Source organism: Carassius carassius, chromosome 2 (genome assembly GCF_963082965.1).
Source record: "Carassius carassius chromosome 2, fCarCar2.1, whole genome shotgun sequence".
NCBI classification, from domain to species: Eukaryota; Metazoa; Chordata; class Actinopteri; order Cypriniformes; family Cyprinidae; genus Carassius; species Carassius carassius.
Window position 1 is genome coordinate 7,414,284 of NC_081756.1, and position 15,793 is coordinate 7,430,076.

At 35.1% G+C, this 15,793-nt stretch overlaps 1 protein-coding gene across 4 annotated transcripts in view; it reads left to right on the forward strand.

Annotated features, from left to right (window-relative positions):
* Positions 1 to 1,878: 1,878 nt before the first annotated feature.
* The window catches only part of LOC132101351 (aryl hydrocarbon receptor nuclear translocator 2), a 73,749-nt gene continuing 59,834 nt past the window's right edge, over positions 1,879 to 15,793 (forward strand). Inside the window, exons 1-4 of one of the 4 annotated variants that reach the window (XM_059506247.1) lie at positions 1,879 to 2,227; positions 11,313 to 11,427; positions 13,348 to 13,395; positions 14,963 to 15,007. In XM_059506247.1, the coding sequence (XP_059362230.1) occupies positions 2,197 to 2,227; positions 11,313 to 11,427; positions 13,348 to 13,395; positions 14,963 to 15,007 (239 nt within the window). In that variant the 5' untranslated portion in view covers positions 1,879 to 2,196. The remainder of the gene's footprint in view (positions 2,228 to 11,312; positions 11,428 to 13,347; positions 13,396 to 14,962; positions 15,008 to 15,793) is intronic. The other 3 variants (XM_059506256.1, XM_059506262.1, XM_059506270.1) reach the window with 3 other exon arrangements.

Consider the following 15,793-nt stretch of genomic DNA (forward strand, 5'->3'; position numbering starts at 1 on the left):
GGCTCAGTTTTTTACTGACTGCTGAATATTCAAATTCAATGAACGCACCACGTTTAGTTTTGCTTTTCAGTTTGATCTGTCAACCCTGCCTTATCTGTCTGTTGTTAAAGCACAGGCCAGTTTTTCTTTGCCCTGAAGGCTTGTTTAATAAAGAAGAGGTCAGCAGAACTTCTTATGCAGGTATCTGCAGTGCAAGAGCTTATTAAACTAGGGCAGAGCAGCACTGCAGAGAAAGCAGAGGAAGGGAAAACTGGCACAAATCTAAACACTGTTGCAGAACACACTATGCTCATGAATATTATTTCTTGTAGTTGCACTTTACTGAGTTAATTTCTATCTATCTATCTATCTATCTATCTATCTATCTATCTATCTATCTATCTATGAAATTTGCCCATAAGGACCCCCTCGACCTTCTCCTGTGAACATCACTCATTGCTTGACCCTCACTTCATCTGTAGAGAGAAAATGGTTTTTTACTCCATCATAAATCATCAAAGCATGTTACTGTACTGGAACACTGGAGAATTAATGTTTTTTACCGTGTTTGTGTTTCATCATCTTTATATAAGAAGGGAACCATTACGATAGTGAATTTGTCGTTGTTAAAAATGCATATAACCAGGTGGAGTCAACCAAGAGCTGTTTGTGTCCAAAACCATGAGCATTAATGTATCTCACCACTGGTCTGATAAAGGAACATGTGCATAAAGCTTAAAACATTAACTTTGGGATTTGGGATCCAATTCAGACTAACTTTCATGGAACAGTGTGTGATGATAAATGATTTTGGAGCACTGTGATAGGACGGGTCACTGTAGGACAATGGCATTCTTTGGGACCTTGACCTCAATAGAAATCTATTCATGGGATTCCTCTTTAGATTGTTCTCCAGGCACAAATTAATCAGGAAAAGCCCTATGGAAATAACACTAAAATTATATTACACCCTTGATGTTCTATAGAATCCGGTCATGATTTAGTTCACTTATCCACTTTATTTTTGACATTAGATTGCGCGAGGCCATTTGTAACTTGAATTTGCAAGGCTTCCGGTGTCATGTGTAGGCCTATTTTACATATAAAAACTGTCCGTTATTCTGCTAGAGACTGCAAACTGATCTTTGTTACCATATTATTTTAACTCGTGCATTAATTAATTAGCTGGTTCAGGTGAGATTAATTAGGGTTGGAGTTAAATTCTGCAGGATGCTGGCCCTCCAGGAATGAGTTTGGAGACCCCTGATATAGGCTATTAAAATAATGACAAACATTTTAGCATATAAACAAACATTTAACACATGCTTGACTATACCATACAGCCAAATATATATTTTTATGGCCAAAATACATTTTAAATATAGAACGTATGATGTAAACAGTGCAGCTCAATTAAATACGTTTTTGAAAGTGAAACTATATTTAGTTTATTTCAAAATTTATTTCAAGAATAGGCAAGAATAATTTTCAAATTTTACTGTACATTCATCAAATGTGACATGTGAATGTATTTTCTTGGATGTAAATATATGGAGGCCAAATATGCTTTTAAATATATATATTTTAACATTTTTTTAAACATACCAAAATGGGCAAAAATCTATTAATAGAAAATATATTTACATTTGACTTGTAATTGAAACAAATATATGAAAAACATTAAAAAAATGGACTTATAGTTTAGAAGAATTTACAAATATCTCTGAGACAGTTTTGAATTATGAGTTTGAAACTAAATCATGAAAACAAATGTGACTTTTGACTCGAACCCTCGCATTGTGCAGGCTAGTGCGTGCATTCTACACTGTATTCTCGTCCAGATCTCAGGACACACAGTGATGTCTGTGCTCATGACCATAACAAAGCAACAATGCCAGACTGGATTCCAGACCGGGGTTGAAGTTCTCTGAGGGCAGAAACGGGCCGAAGCTGTTGCGTGGATCCTGCATTCATTAATTCAGTGTAGTCTCGCGGTGTCCACGCAACCTCCCAGACATCTTGCGTTTGTCAGACCGCTACGAATCTGCTACACGCACGAGCAGAAACGCAGCAGAGTCCCATCCGGCAGTGCCATCACATCTTCACATGCAGGGCTGAACTGAGTTTGCGCGCTTGAGACACCCGGAGAGCATCGCGTGCGGCGTTATTTTCGAATTGTGCGTCATTTCTGCATTTCTTCGTTTCCACCCAGGCAATATGGCAACCCCCGTCGCTGTAAACCCATCGGGTGAGTAGCGATTTTATCCTTTCGCTTTTAAATACAATGGATATGGCGTTTAAACGGAAACCGAGCGTCGGCTTTTGACGCAATATTGTGTTTTGGCGATAACAAAAGAAACAGCGACGCTTTAAACGCACGCACCCCCTCCCCCCTACGCAAGGAACAACAGCGACATTTCGAATTTAAAACGCTACATTATATCATCGCTAACATAAAATGTTATGTTTCGTGACAATAGAACGTTGACGTCAGAACGAAATGTATCACATTTGGCTTTAATCTTCCGCGGCTGTTTGTTTGCTCATGCAAATTAGACGCTGAATACATTTGCTACAAGCCAGTACGTGCTTTGGTTTCCTTTATAAGCGACTGTTGGATCTGATACGTCCTTTATGGGACTGTAATAGTGATGTGGGGATATTTTGTTATGAGCTTGAGTATATAGCACACATAACCGCTTCACTTCCTCTGCCTGTTGATTCCAATGCGAAAATGGATGTGTTTTGGTCAAGTTTATTATCAAATGTTCAATTCGAATTTCGATGCTTCTGTGACACACAATTATTATTATATACAAATAGCAGCATAATAAGTAGCGGGCATGAGACAAGACGGTAAACTGACAGTGCGAGATGTAAACAAAAGCACGAGATGGCTGGTGGAAGACTGTCATGAGCTCGTGCAGAGAACTTTTCAATGTAAGTTTACAGGAACGTGTGAAGGCTTTAGTAACTGATTAGAGAAAGACAGTGGAATTGGTGCTGTTTTAGGTTTTAATGCTGTTCTGCCTCCAGAGTCACGATTGTGTGGGCTCCTGTGGTCTATTTTAGTCGTCACAGAATGTTCTAGTGTTAAGATATTTTATAAACTCTGAAGAACAACCGAAAAGGATGTGGAAGATCAAACGTGTGAAAATGGAATTTAAATAATACTTAAATTAGCAGAGATGCACAGATACAGAAAAGCTGTGAAGTCAAAGTCATGCTCGCATCAGGCGTATGAAATAAATTAGTTTTTTTTTTTATGGAACCATTTATTTAATGCAGTTAATATTTTCAATGCATCCGTTTTATTCAGATACCCAAACCAAGCAAAATATGCAATCTGGTGCAGTTGTTGTCATTTTTATGATTAAAAAGCAAGATTAAGATTCTGATAGCTTGTAATGTAAACCAATGAGGTATTTATAGAAAACAGACTATGTGCATTACTCTATATCTCCCAGTAAGATGATATTTAAATGCTTCTGTTTAATGATCAAAGCTCTGTAGTTTCAGAACATATAATGCAATGCAATTCAATGGTGACTGAGAGACAAACATATAAACCTTCCTCAAAAGCCTGATGGATCATATTTCCTTCTCTCATTTTCGAAAAAAGAAATGTTTTGGTAAAGCAACGTATGTTGCTTGAGTCCAGTAAGTGTTTATGTCGAAACTTTCTAAAAATATAAAAGTTAATGTTTATTTTATAAAGATCAGAAACATTTCACACTTATAATAAAAGGCATTTTACTTGCTGAAAAAGTATTAACCATCAATCAGACGACAGAAGGCATGTAGTAGATGGTGTGCAACAGGTGTTTGGCAAAGTTTTAATCATGGCCTTAGAAATTCATGCATCGGCTATTTTTACATACAGTGAAGCACAATACTATCTGCTTTAATTGGCCTGATAAAACTGATACTATGTTTAAAAAAAACATACATCTGATAAATTGTATTCTACAGACTTAACTCAAACTTGGTTAGTGACTGTTCAGAGGAAACGTGTCACAGAAACCTACTGCTGCTCAGTTTATTCATTCACTTGCTAAAGTAATTTATGCTCCGTGACTTCATTGCTTCCATGAACACTCTTTTTCCCCCAGCGGGCAATTCCTTCCCCAGCACCTCATTGTAAATGCAAATGAGTCGAAATGAATAAAGAATGTGAGCGTTATTAGCACCTGGTTGACACACTGGGCTGCCAAGCACGCTTTAAAATGCACAAGAGCATTCTGGGGTGGAGTCACATGACTGTAGTTGAACTGAAGGGTACCTTGTTTTAAAATCGGCTAGCTTTTATTTCACTTGCTTAACAAATCTATAGGCCATCTGTATTTTTCCCATTGTGCTTAACAAAGGGCCTTGGTTGCAGTGCAGCTGCAATAAGAACATGTTTCGTACAAATAGCAGTTGGCGTTTATGAATGGGGATTACAGGCACAGTTGATTAGCAACAGTTCGGACTGTTTGCCGACCTCTTGTGTTTGTGAAGGAAGCCTTTCTGTTGAAAAGAGTGATGGATAACAGCCAGGACTGACCAGAAGTGAAGCATTGCTAAAAAGGAATTGTGTGAATATGGCATATGGTGTCTGCTGCATGAGCTAGCAAACGGTGTAGGATTGACTTTATTTACGCATTTTTATTTTGAGTAAGGTTGAGGTTGATGTATGATGAAATATACTGTGTGACAATATAAGTGTGTGAAATTTGCTTTACTGTTTATACCATATTCAACTGATATGATTCACAACGGTGTGTTTATTGACTGTATGACATTTTAAAGTCAGAACTATCTGTTTTATAACATAATTTAACTTTTTTAAAGTTAACTTTAAATTTTTTGAGTCTTATGTTATGTTTTTTTTTTACCCATGTGTCTGCCTCTCAATGTGAAGCTATATAATCTGGACTTCTGGTTAAATGCACAGGATTTGTAAACTAAAACTATTCAAATTTTTGGTCATTTGAAAAAAAGCTTAAATAAAATATAAATATTAGATGAAAAAAATTAATATACAAGAAATTTTGCATTGGCAAGTTGAAGTACTAAATTGAAAAAAAAATTCAACTTGTAAAAATGATGACTAAAGCACATATCAAAATAACTTAAAGGGGTCATATGATGCTTTTTTTAAAGATCATTATTTTGTGTATTTAGTATAATAGAATATGCTGACATGATTTAATGTTCAAAAAACACATTATTTTTCAAATACTGTATATTATGTAGGTCCTCTATCATTTGATGTCACTCTCAAATGTGTTGTTTTCTACAAAGTCCCTCCTTCTGCCAAGCACAGTCTGCTCTGATTGGCCAACTGACCCAGTCAGAAATGCACTCGTCAGAAATGTAATGCCCCTTTCCATAATCACGAGCTTCATCTTTCAAAATAAATGCAAAGACAGTTAATAATGTCCTTAGTTTTACCATCAGTTCAAGTCTGAAAGAGGAACAGAGTTGTGTGACAGACACGGTGATGATGCTCATAAGTGTTTGCTGTACACAAGCCATGGACGTTTAAGACAGCTGACTACACTGTATGACTCTCTCTCTCTCTCTCTCTCTCTCTCTCTCTCTCTCTCACACACACACAACGTGCAAAACTCCACATATGAACAGTCAATAGCAAATACTAAAACTAAAAACAAAGCACACTTACAGTAGCTGATTCAGAAGCGCCAGATTGTCATAGCAAAGTCATGACCTCCTCTCCAGGTTCACGAAACGGTCGTCCATAAAATGGTTGCTGTTCTGTTGTAAGTAATCTAAAAGATTCCTAAATGCATCTACTTTCGGAAGGCCCAATAAAGTGCTTTTGCTTTCGCCTCAATACACACAGCATCTCCCTGACATCAACACTATTTGTGTTACTGAAACCACACTTTCTTTGTGTGAACATTTGGCAAATATTTCCACATAGTGACGTAGACATGTGGGGCGTGTTTGAATGAGCCGTTTTAGGGGGGTGTGGCAGAGTCTTAACTTTGATAAAGAATATCTCTTTGGATTTAAGACTTTAGTCTTTGCAACTTTACAGATCTGCTTTATGCACCAAGAGCTTGTAACACTCCAAAGAGAAAGGAAAAATTGAATTCGCATCATATGACCACTTTAAACTAAAATTAAAATCGAAGGTGAAAATAATCAAAAATAAAAGGTAAATCAGAATATTAATAAGTAGTGTATAAACAATAATAGTAAAATAAAACTGATACACATGCATATGGACATGGTCAATAACCGTTTGTCTCAGCAAATCCATAAGTTTCTAATAAAAAAGGGATTTTTGATCACATAGTACAAACTAAGAGCTTTGATGGAGATTTCTGTTAAATAATTGGACACACATTTATATCAGTATAATTTAGTGGGTTGTTTTATGTAAATGACCCTCTGCTTTTCCCTGCGCTTTTACTTGCATTTTTATGTGCTTCAGCTGTCAGTATAGTTTTTAACCGCTCTATCCTTCAAAAACAGACTCTTTATTAAGCTTTCATATTGTGATAAATACGTAAAACAATCTGTGCTGAAATGTATATTGCTCTCTATTATGTATGTGAATTAAGGCTCTAATCACTCAGTAGATATTGCTGATATAAGTTGTTGGTTAACCTGAAATCAGAAAGATGCATTCAGAACGAGTCATTGGTAGGTTTCAGTAACTACTCTTTTTGGTCTGCAAATGAAAGTTTTGAGTTCTGAAAGTTACAATATGTTTTCATAGTTTGTTGAACTTTTACAATTATCATTGTGTGGCCCATTTAATTCTGTTGTGCATACTGAGTCCATCCTTGCATGAAATGTTTGCATTTACATTACTAAAGCATGCTTTCGATTTTTCTGTTGACTCTCATGTCTGAAATATCTAGAACATTTGGCAGCTTGAACTTTTATTTGGCTGTGTAACAATAGAGGAGAACAGAAGAGTCATTGTTCACATGTGCGTGCTATCAGAAAAAGGATGTTAATTCAATAGTTTGTAGTTTCTTCCTTTAAACTTGTACGTTTCTGAACCGTTCCTGCTCTGATGCACTCAGTTGAGAAACTCTTTTCTGCATGGAAATGTGCCATGTGTCACTGGGATTATACTGCTTCAGTCACACTGAATTGCTCCTTTCACTCTCTTTAAGGGCTGCGGGAGAGAATATAGGAACTAAATGCGTCAGTGCAAAATGGGTTATTTTCCATTCTTTGTTTTTGGTCATCCTTATGTTTGGAATGGCCCGATTCCATCTTACTCTGTTGCAGCTTCTGTTTTTATAGGGTTTTAGCAATTATATAAAAAGGTTTGGTAGTCCATTCAAGGAGCTAGTTAGTTTCTCAAATGCATTTCTATGGATCACTCATGTTAAAATAATATACAGGGTTACAAAACCCCTTTTTGTATACAAAAATATGCCTTTTATGTGATTTGCAATGAATCGCTATGTGTTTTTGTGGAATGGTTGGAGAGAGCAAGGCTCCAGAGTGTTACACAAATTTACATCCAAAATCCAAAATTTTTCCAGTAGTCTGTATACATTATTTCAGTAACCCTGCATTCTATTATCAGCCTCTGAAACACCAAAATCGACTGAGCCTCTGCCGCATACCCACAATCCTTTGCTGTATCTCAAGTCCTGATAATCCAGATCTAAATCATTCCTCCAAAGAGTCAATTTATCTAAGTTTATCCGCCAGGGGTCCAATACAAAGCTGTGTTCTGGGAAGGTTTTCTTTACTTTTTTACTTTGCTCATTTAGTCTGTTTCTGTCTTGATGGAATTCATTTCTCAAACAAAATGAGATGTGCTGTCCACATTTATAAAGCGCTTGGACATTACATGGGACCCTGTGGGACAGTACCAAGTGCTGTGCAGATGTTTTGTTCTGTGGTGGATCTGAAAGGGAAACGGGCCTCTGGTCATTAAAATGATCCGGAGGAGAGAAAAGAGAGGAGCATGTGAGCTGTTGAGTCGTGATTTAAAATGAGAGACAGCAGCGTCCTATCTGTCTGCCAGCCATCACTCCATCCCACGAGACAGATTAATGAGTTTGACCTAAAGGGCTTTCTGACAGAGAATGGGAGCTTTAGAGCGTTCTGCAGAGCAGTGAGGCGTCTGAAGTGGAGATATTTTGAAGAATGTTCACTCACCAGCTTTAAAAAACATTGCAGCTCTGTACAGCCTGATATGTGAATGAATAGTTCAAAGTAGAGCATTTTGCTGAATCTTTAGACAACAAAACAATACTTAAAGTGTTTAGTCGAGTATCATATTTAATGGCTCAAATAGTATGATATAGCAACAATTTGGAGCTCATATTTAAAACCTCAGTTTTATTCAGAGGCACAAACTAAAATATTTTTTTCAGTTGGGGAAAGTTGCTGATGTTATTGTCAAAAAGATGAAATTCTGATAGCTTGTATATCAGTGAGATCTTCATAACAGTATAACATATTAGTTATGTAAAATGCTATAAATATATCACCTAATAATATGTCTTAGTAAGATGGTATTTAAATGCTTAGATTTATGATCAAAGCGATGTAATTTCAAAATATATAATGCAATGCAAAACAGTAGTGATTGAGAGATGAACAAATAAACCTACCTTAAGCCTCATGATCATATTTGATACTTGCATTTTAACATTATTTTTCAAACAAATTAAAATAATAACGTTTAAGATAAAGAGAAAGATTTCACAGTAAAAAACATTTTTACAATTATACTTAAAGGCCTTTTACTTGCTGAAAAAAGTAAAAGTCAGATGACAGAAGGCACAGAGTAGATTGTGAAAAACAAAATCATTTCTCTTTTTGTGTAGTTTAACTTGGAATAATAATATAACTAGAACTAATAAATGGCAATTAATCATATACAGTGTGTATATATATATATATATATATATATATATATATATATATATATATATATATATATATGCAAGCAGAATTATTTTACCTTAAAGTGAAACAGAAAATATAAAAATAAAGTAAAATGTAAAATATTAATCAAAACTGTAATTGTATGTCAGTTATACTAAAATAACACTGTTTTGCGTAATCACAAAAGTTCACTTTTTGCAGTCTTAAGTTGCACCTATCATGCCATTTTTAAGGTTACTATTATTGTTTTGAGGGTCTCCTACAACAGGATGACATGCATGCAAGGTCAAATTTTTTTTCGTTTTCTTAATATGTTTAATATAACCAAATTTTCCATCGATTCTCAAACTATTTTGAACAAAGCTGTTCTAAGATTCAGTCTCTCTAAACCCCTCCTTTCTGTGAGCCTGCTCTGCTCTGATTGGTCAGATGGCCCAGTCTGTTGTGATTGTTCTACCGCATCAAAGCCACTAGAAGGCAAGCCTGCAACCTTTAGCCAAAAATGAGTAACGGCTAATGCTAACACTTCTGGTTTGCCAGTAAGTGGAAAAGGAGACCAGAGATTGTTTTTTTTTAATGGATGTTAATGGAGGAGATGCTTCATTCACTAGGCTGAATAAACAGCTTTTTAGAAGAAAAAGCTTATCATTTAATGAATCAACAGCCTATTGGTTAATTTTCAACATGTTTTACACTAAGCAATACTTTTGGATTGAACTATTTTTAAAGTGCCATTTTATAAGATGAGTCACTGACTGGTTTAGGCAGTACAGAGTCAAATGTTTCTTTTGGGAGACAATAACTTTATTTTTGTGCATTTTCAGCTTTGCAGATCGTTAACATTCACATACAGCTACATTACACACTGCATAAAAGGCAATATTGTAAATGGCATAATAGGGGCACTTTATTTTGCAATTTCCTTTCATGTATTCAAGTTTCTCTTGTACCTTCAAATGAACTGAGGTTTGAAATATAAGGTGTAAGATTGTAAACCTCATAAATGAATAATGAAAACTCAGCGAAAGGGTCTGCTGTGCTCCGGAGTATGGGAGAAGTGGAAGGCAGACTTTATCAATTATTAATATGATTCTGCGATCATCAGGCTGAACATGTCAGAGTGTGTTCATTTTCTCAGCCAGCTGCTGTTGGCGATTTTAGTCTGAGCTGGTGTGTGTGTGTGTATTACATATACTGATGCTGTTTAATTAGTGAAGTGTTTTTATGGTGTATTTGTGTCTTGCTTTTGTGCACAAATACATTTTTCTTGACCTCAGAAAAGAAACACCATTGATATTTATGAAACAACACTGATAATAATAAGAAATCAGCATTTCAGAATGATTTCTGAAGGTTCATGTGACACTGAAGACTGGAGTAATGATGCTGAAAATTCAGCTTTGCATCACAGGAATAAATGACATATTAAAATGTAGGGGATATATTGGGATATTTCTTATTTTTATAAATAGGATATATTTTTAAGGAAAGCTGTCATTAAGAACACACCACCATATGCAAATCTTAGCAATAAATACTTTTTTTTTTTTCCAAAACACACTGGGATGTGCATTTGCAATAATCAGTCCCTGTAACATTCAACCTTATTGAACCACTTTTTGTGCAGTATGAGTAAAGAAGGTAAATATAAAGCAGAATCCTTTAGTTAAATGTATACATATAAACATATAAAATGTATTTTATAAAAAAAGACCATATATATATATATTTTAGACCCTGTTTTAAAGGTTCACAGTTTAAGTTTACAAGTACAATATACAATGTCATAACATTTTGATCTGAATAAAATAATTAAATCTGCTTAATATCAATGAAAAATAAAGTGCTTACAGGATTCCTAAAGAAAAAAAACTATTGTAAAATAATAAAATAAGTACAGATACAGATATTCTTTCATCCGCGATTACTAGCAGCGAACTATATCAATGCTAACATTAGTTGCATGCCCTAATGCTATTATCTGCTGTCACTCATGACTTGTGTATGTGTGTATGTGTGTATATATATATATATATATATATATATATATATATATATATATATATATATATATATGTGTGTTTATATATAAATTATTTTTTTTTTTTAAATATCGATATTCAGTTTTTTTTTAAATCGATACAGTATCGTCAAACAAAATATCGCGATACTCGCATGTATCCATATTTTCTTACACCCTTACTGCGATGTGCATGTCTGTGCTTTGATTATACTACAGCCCCACTTTGTCATCAAAGTTTTGTCAACTCTGTGGTGAATTCATAAAGTGAATCCATGTTTGACATGATTGTATATACACTATTTATTTGAAATTAATTCATGTTTATGATTTTATAAGTGGGATAAAAGTCATCTGGCATTGATACACCAGCTGTATGAACATGAAGTCAGTGTTTCTGTGGTTGATGGTGAAGCAAGATGTTTGGCTCTTTCAGAAATGGGCACGGATCTGCCGGGACCAGTAGCCATGCCAGGCGCTGTGGTGGGAGCGGGTCAGGTCAGGATGGCGGGCGCCATGCCAGGGAGAGGAGGCAAGCGGAGATCAACGGGGTGAGTTATTGTGCTAAACAGCATGTTATTTTCATAATAAGTGGTCGACCGATATATTATCCATATTTAAGAAATTTTAAATCATTTGACAATGGATTAAAAAATAAATGTGTAAAATAAACACACTTTAGATGCATTTTTCACAAATAAATAAATATTTAATAAAAATATAATTAAAAAGGAAGTAAACACTGTAACCAACACGGGACTCAGTATTCTAGGAAGTTTATGTGCATTTGGAATCATATTTTTCAAATAAAGCCAGGGTAACCCTCATTTTACATACAGTACACAGTGAAAATGACATGAATATGACTGTGTGCAAATAGATAAAGTGTAGCATAATTTGAAATCACAAGTTTAAAGTGTAAAGCATTCAATTCACACAGACCGACTGTCACACAGAGAACACGCGATCATGCTGGATAAAAATGCACGCTTTACAAGATGTCACAGCTGGATTCGACTAAATTTGCAATGCTTGTGAAATTAAATATTCATTAGTCAAACGAAAAAGTATTCTAATGTTTGCTTTTCTATTACTAATAATATAAAAGCAATCATTATAATACTTTTAGTTTAACCGTTCTATCTGATTATTAGACAGACTTTTATCCATATTAGAAAGAACTGTTAACAACGACAGTGAACAAGAGGGACTGTGTGCCTTCAGGCGCTGCTTTTCCTAGCGCTGTCAAAATAAAAGTACCACCTCGAACACATCGGGCAAGCAGAAAAACTTATCGGCCGATACGAATCGGGGCCCATGGCGATGTATCGGTCAACCACTAATTATAGATGCTCTTTTCAATATTACACGGCAAAGTTCAAAATTGTGTCTTGCAGATGGAGAAAATAAGTCAAAATTACCCATTTTTAACAGTTTTTTAGCTGCTTAGGTGGAATTGGGTACAACAGCACAGGTTTTGGCCCTTTTTGTTCTTTCTTTAATAAGGGTGGCCATATGAGCCATTCTCACTGCTGTGTGTGTGTGTATGCACTTGGATGGGTTAAATGCAGAGCCCCAATTCTAAGTATGGGTTACCATACTTAGCAAATGTCACGACTTTCACTTTACCTTTTTCACTTTCATACGTCACACATCACTGGAAGGATTTTAATATTGCCTAAAACACCTAAAGCAGTTTGGACAATAACATGCAGGTATTGTATATAATTGAGCAATCGTGGGTCTGTGCGTGAGAAGGTGAGATCTACAAGGAACGATCAAAGCGGTGCAAATATGCACACGTCTTTGTTCGTTCATTTGACTTGAAGCATTGCTGCGCACCGATCAAAAAAAGACACGAGATGTGCAACTCATGTCAAACGAACGAACAAACACACTAGAACGATTCGAAAGTATAAAGAGCTGTCTGCTCTGCTTTCTATAGCTCTCATGAATGTCACACAATGATCGATCCGCACAGTGCAACCAGCCAAAACCTGGATATTTAAGGAAATATTAAAATCGTGGCCAGGACGTGTCCCGTGTGAACGGTGCATAGGGCCACCCTACCATTCATCAAAAAAATCCAGAAATTGCCTTTAAAGAATGAAACTACTTTATATACATGCATATTTTCTTTTCTATGTTTATAATATCTTTCTATAATAGAATATTTTTCTATTGAAGGTTATAAGATGCATAAAGCAGGAAACATCCTGAATCAGGAGTGTTTGTAGAGGATCCTGCAAGCACTTTATATTTACCTCCTTTACTCATACTGCAACTTAAAAATTCTTCTTATTAATAAATAAATATATATATATATATATATATATATATATATATATACACTATAATGGATATCTAACAAAAAACTTTTTTTATATATACAAATTTGTGAGATTTATACACAAACCATTTGTTATATACAAAATCATTTGTGAGCAAGCCTGTTTGTTTTCTTGTTTCAGGATGGACTTTGATGACGAGGATGGAGAGGGACCCAGCAAATTTTCAAGGCAAATTTTTTCCATTGTTTGCAAGCTTTCAAAACAGTCAAATCAGACCACGCACCATGTCCTTTCTTTTATATTTTCTATTGTTTGACCGTGTCTTTTAGCTGTGCCACAGCATTTGTGCCATTTCAAGACATCACTCACGTTTTGTTGCTCTCAATTTATGGTTTCCTTTCAGTTCATATCCTTTTAAAGGAGCTGTATCCATAATTATGCTGCTGTAGCGTTGGAATGGAGACACTGACCCCTGCAGGACAGACAGGACACACTCCAGCTCCTCTCCATTTGGAGCAATTGCTCACAAAAAAAGCAAGGAATTGCTGTCGTTAATTAAACATCATCATGTTGTTCAAAACCGATATACCGCTTCTTTCAGTGCAGCACAGAATGATGCACTGAAAATGTGTCGGATTTACTTTTGAGACAATTTTAACCCAGAAATTGCTAGTAGACTTTATAAATAGCTACAAAGAAATGGCAAGTAATACATTTAATTGATCATGAAATTGAAAATCTCGTCAAATGTACTTCAATAATATTTGTTTTATTTCCGACTTCAAAACAATAGTTTTTACAGTGTACACAATGATAGTTTATGCCCCAAAGATAAAAACATTGCTTTCTTCTAAACAGTCCAGAAAAGTGCACTATATTTGTATGACTGAAATGTATGATGTCAGTGACCAAAAGCTTTAAAATATCATCAAATCTCATCAGAAATGGACAACAGCATATGGGCTTGGAACAACATGAGGGTGATTAAACAATGACATCATTTTCATTTGTTAATGGACTTACCTGCTAATTATTATACCATAGCCATATATATTGATGTACAGGCTTTTTATGTCTGTTGTTTATAATGTACAAGACAAGCAGGCAACTGTGGAATAATTACATAGATTTCTTTTTAAATCTTTTTTTTTAATGCAATGCAAATGTTTGTATATAATGAGGTATTAAAGTAATCTAAACCTATAAGAAATAAGTTGTGCCAATTTGCAAAGGCAACATCTCATTTTCACGTTTAATTTTTTGTACCATAAGATTGACTTCATAAATTGAACAGAAAAACTTATAGACATATAACAAATAATAATAATAATAATAATAAAGGTGACAAAAAACATAGCTAAATTAACTTACTTAATTAACTAACTGAATTTAATGAAAATTTTAACATTTTTAATACATAAATGATATCAATAGATTGATTATAAAGCATGATAACAATAACAATAATAATATCTCAGTGATGCTACAATAAAACCTGAACTGAAATGTCCAAATATTTCTTGGAGAAACTTTCTTGAAGCAGTTTTGCCCAAAATGAGTTTACATCCTGGGATACAGACTCCTCTGATTGTTTAGTTTGTCGTTTTTCATTATCCAGTGCTCTGTCCATTATTATATTACCATATTCACACACTGTCTGTAATCCTAACCATGCAGCATAATAAACACGGCCCATGATCACTTCAATTGAGCTGCAATCATAAGACCTAAAAGTGATGTAACTGTCATTCTCAGGCTCATTTTTCTTATTTTGGCCTCTTCTCTCTCCCGTCAGGTATGACGATGATCAGATTCCTGGTGATAAGGAGCGTTATGCCAGGTAGGGATGTCTTGGGGAGGTTCTCTCAGGATAGCTAGAAATCAGGCCCCGTCGCCGTCAGGACCGACCTCATTCTCTCACCCTGGCCTCACACGAGCGTCTCTGTCTAGATCTAATCTTAAATGAGTATTTAATTATCCTCCGCTGACGCTCTCATCTGAAATTGTTGAGTTGCTTTGATCCATTGCGCTTCGTGGACTTATCCTTTTGAATTTTCCTCTTAAAAGATTGGTACTCCTCAGTTTACCACCGAAGACTCGGCTAAATCACAGAAATGAAGTAATGAAGTCTTAAATTATCCTCCTCTCTGAAGAAGACGTGTTGCAGCTTATTAGTCAAAGGATGAACTTTTGAAGAAAAAAAAAAGCCTGAGCCAAGTAACGTTATTTCTGTATAATGAAAGTCTTGAATGCCTCCTTTACATTAATTCATAATTATGAATGCATCAATCAAGGTCAACATTGAACACATATATGTATGTGAGGGCAGACATAGGTAGGTGTCAGTTATTGAAATTTCACAATTGCAATTATACAAGTGTGGAAGAAGGATCCCAAAAATATGCACACACACAAAAATGTTTTTATTTTCACATGGTATAAACTATAAACTAGAGTTGTTCAAGGACCTGTGTGTGTGTATGTGTATATATATGTGTCTGTGTGCATATATATATAAATATAAATAGTTTTACTATCTTTAATGGTAATTATGCTCTACCTGTGGTCCTGTAGTTGTAAAAGGGCTGTATGACTCTCATTACATGCTAATGATACTGTAATGGTG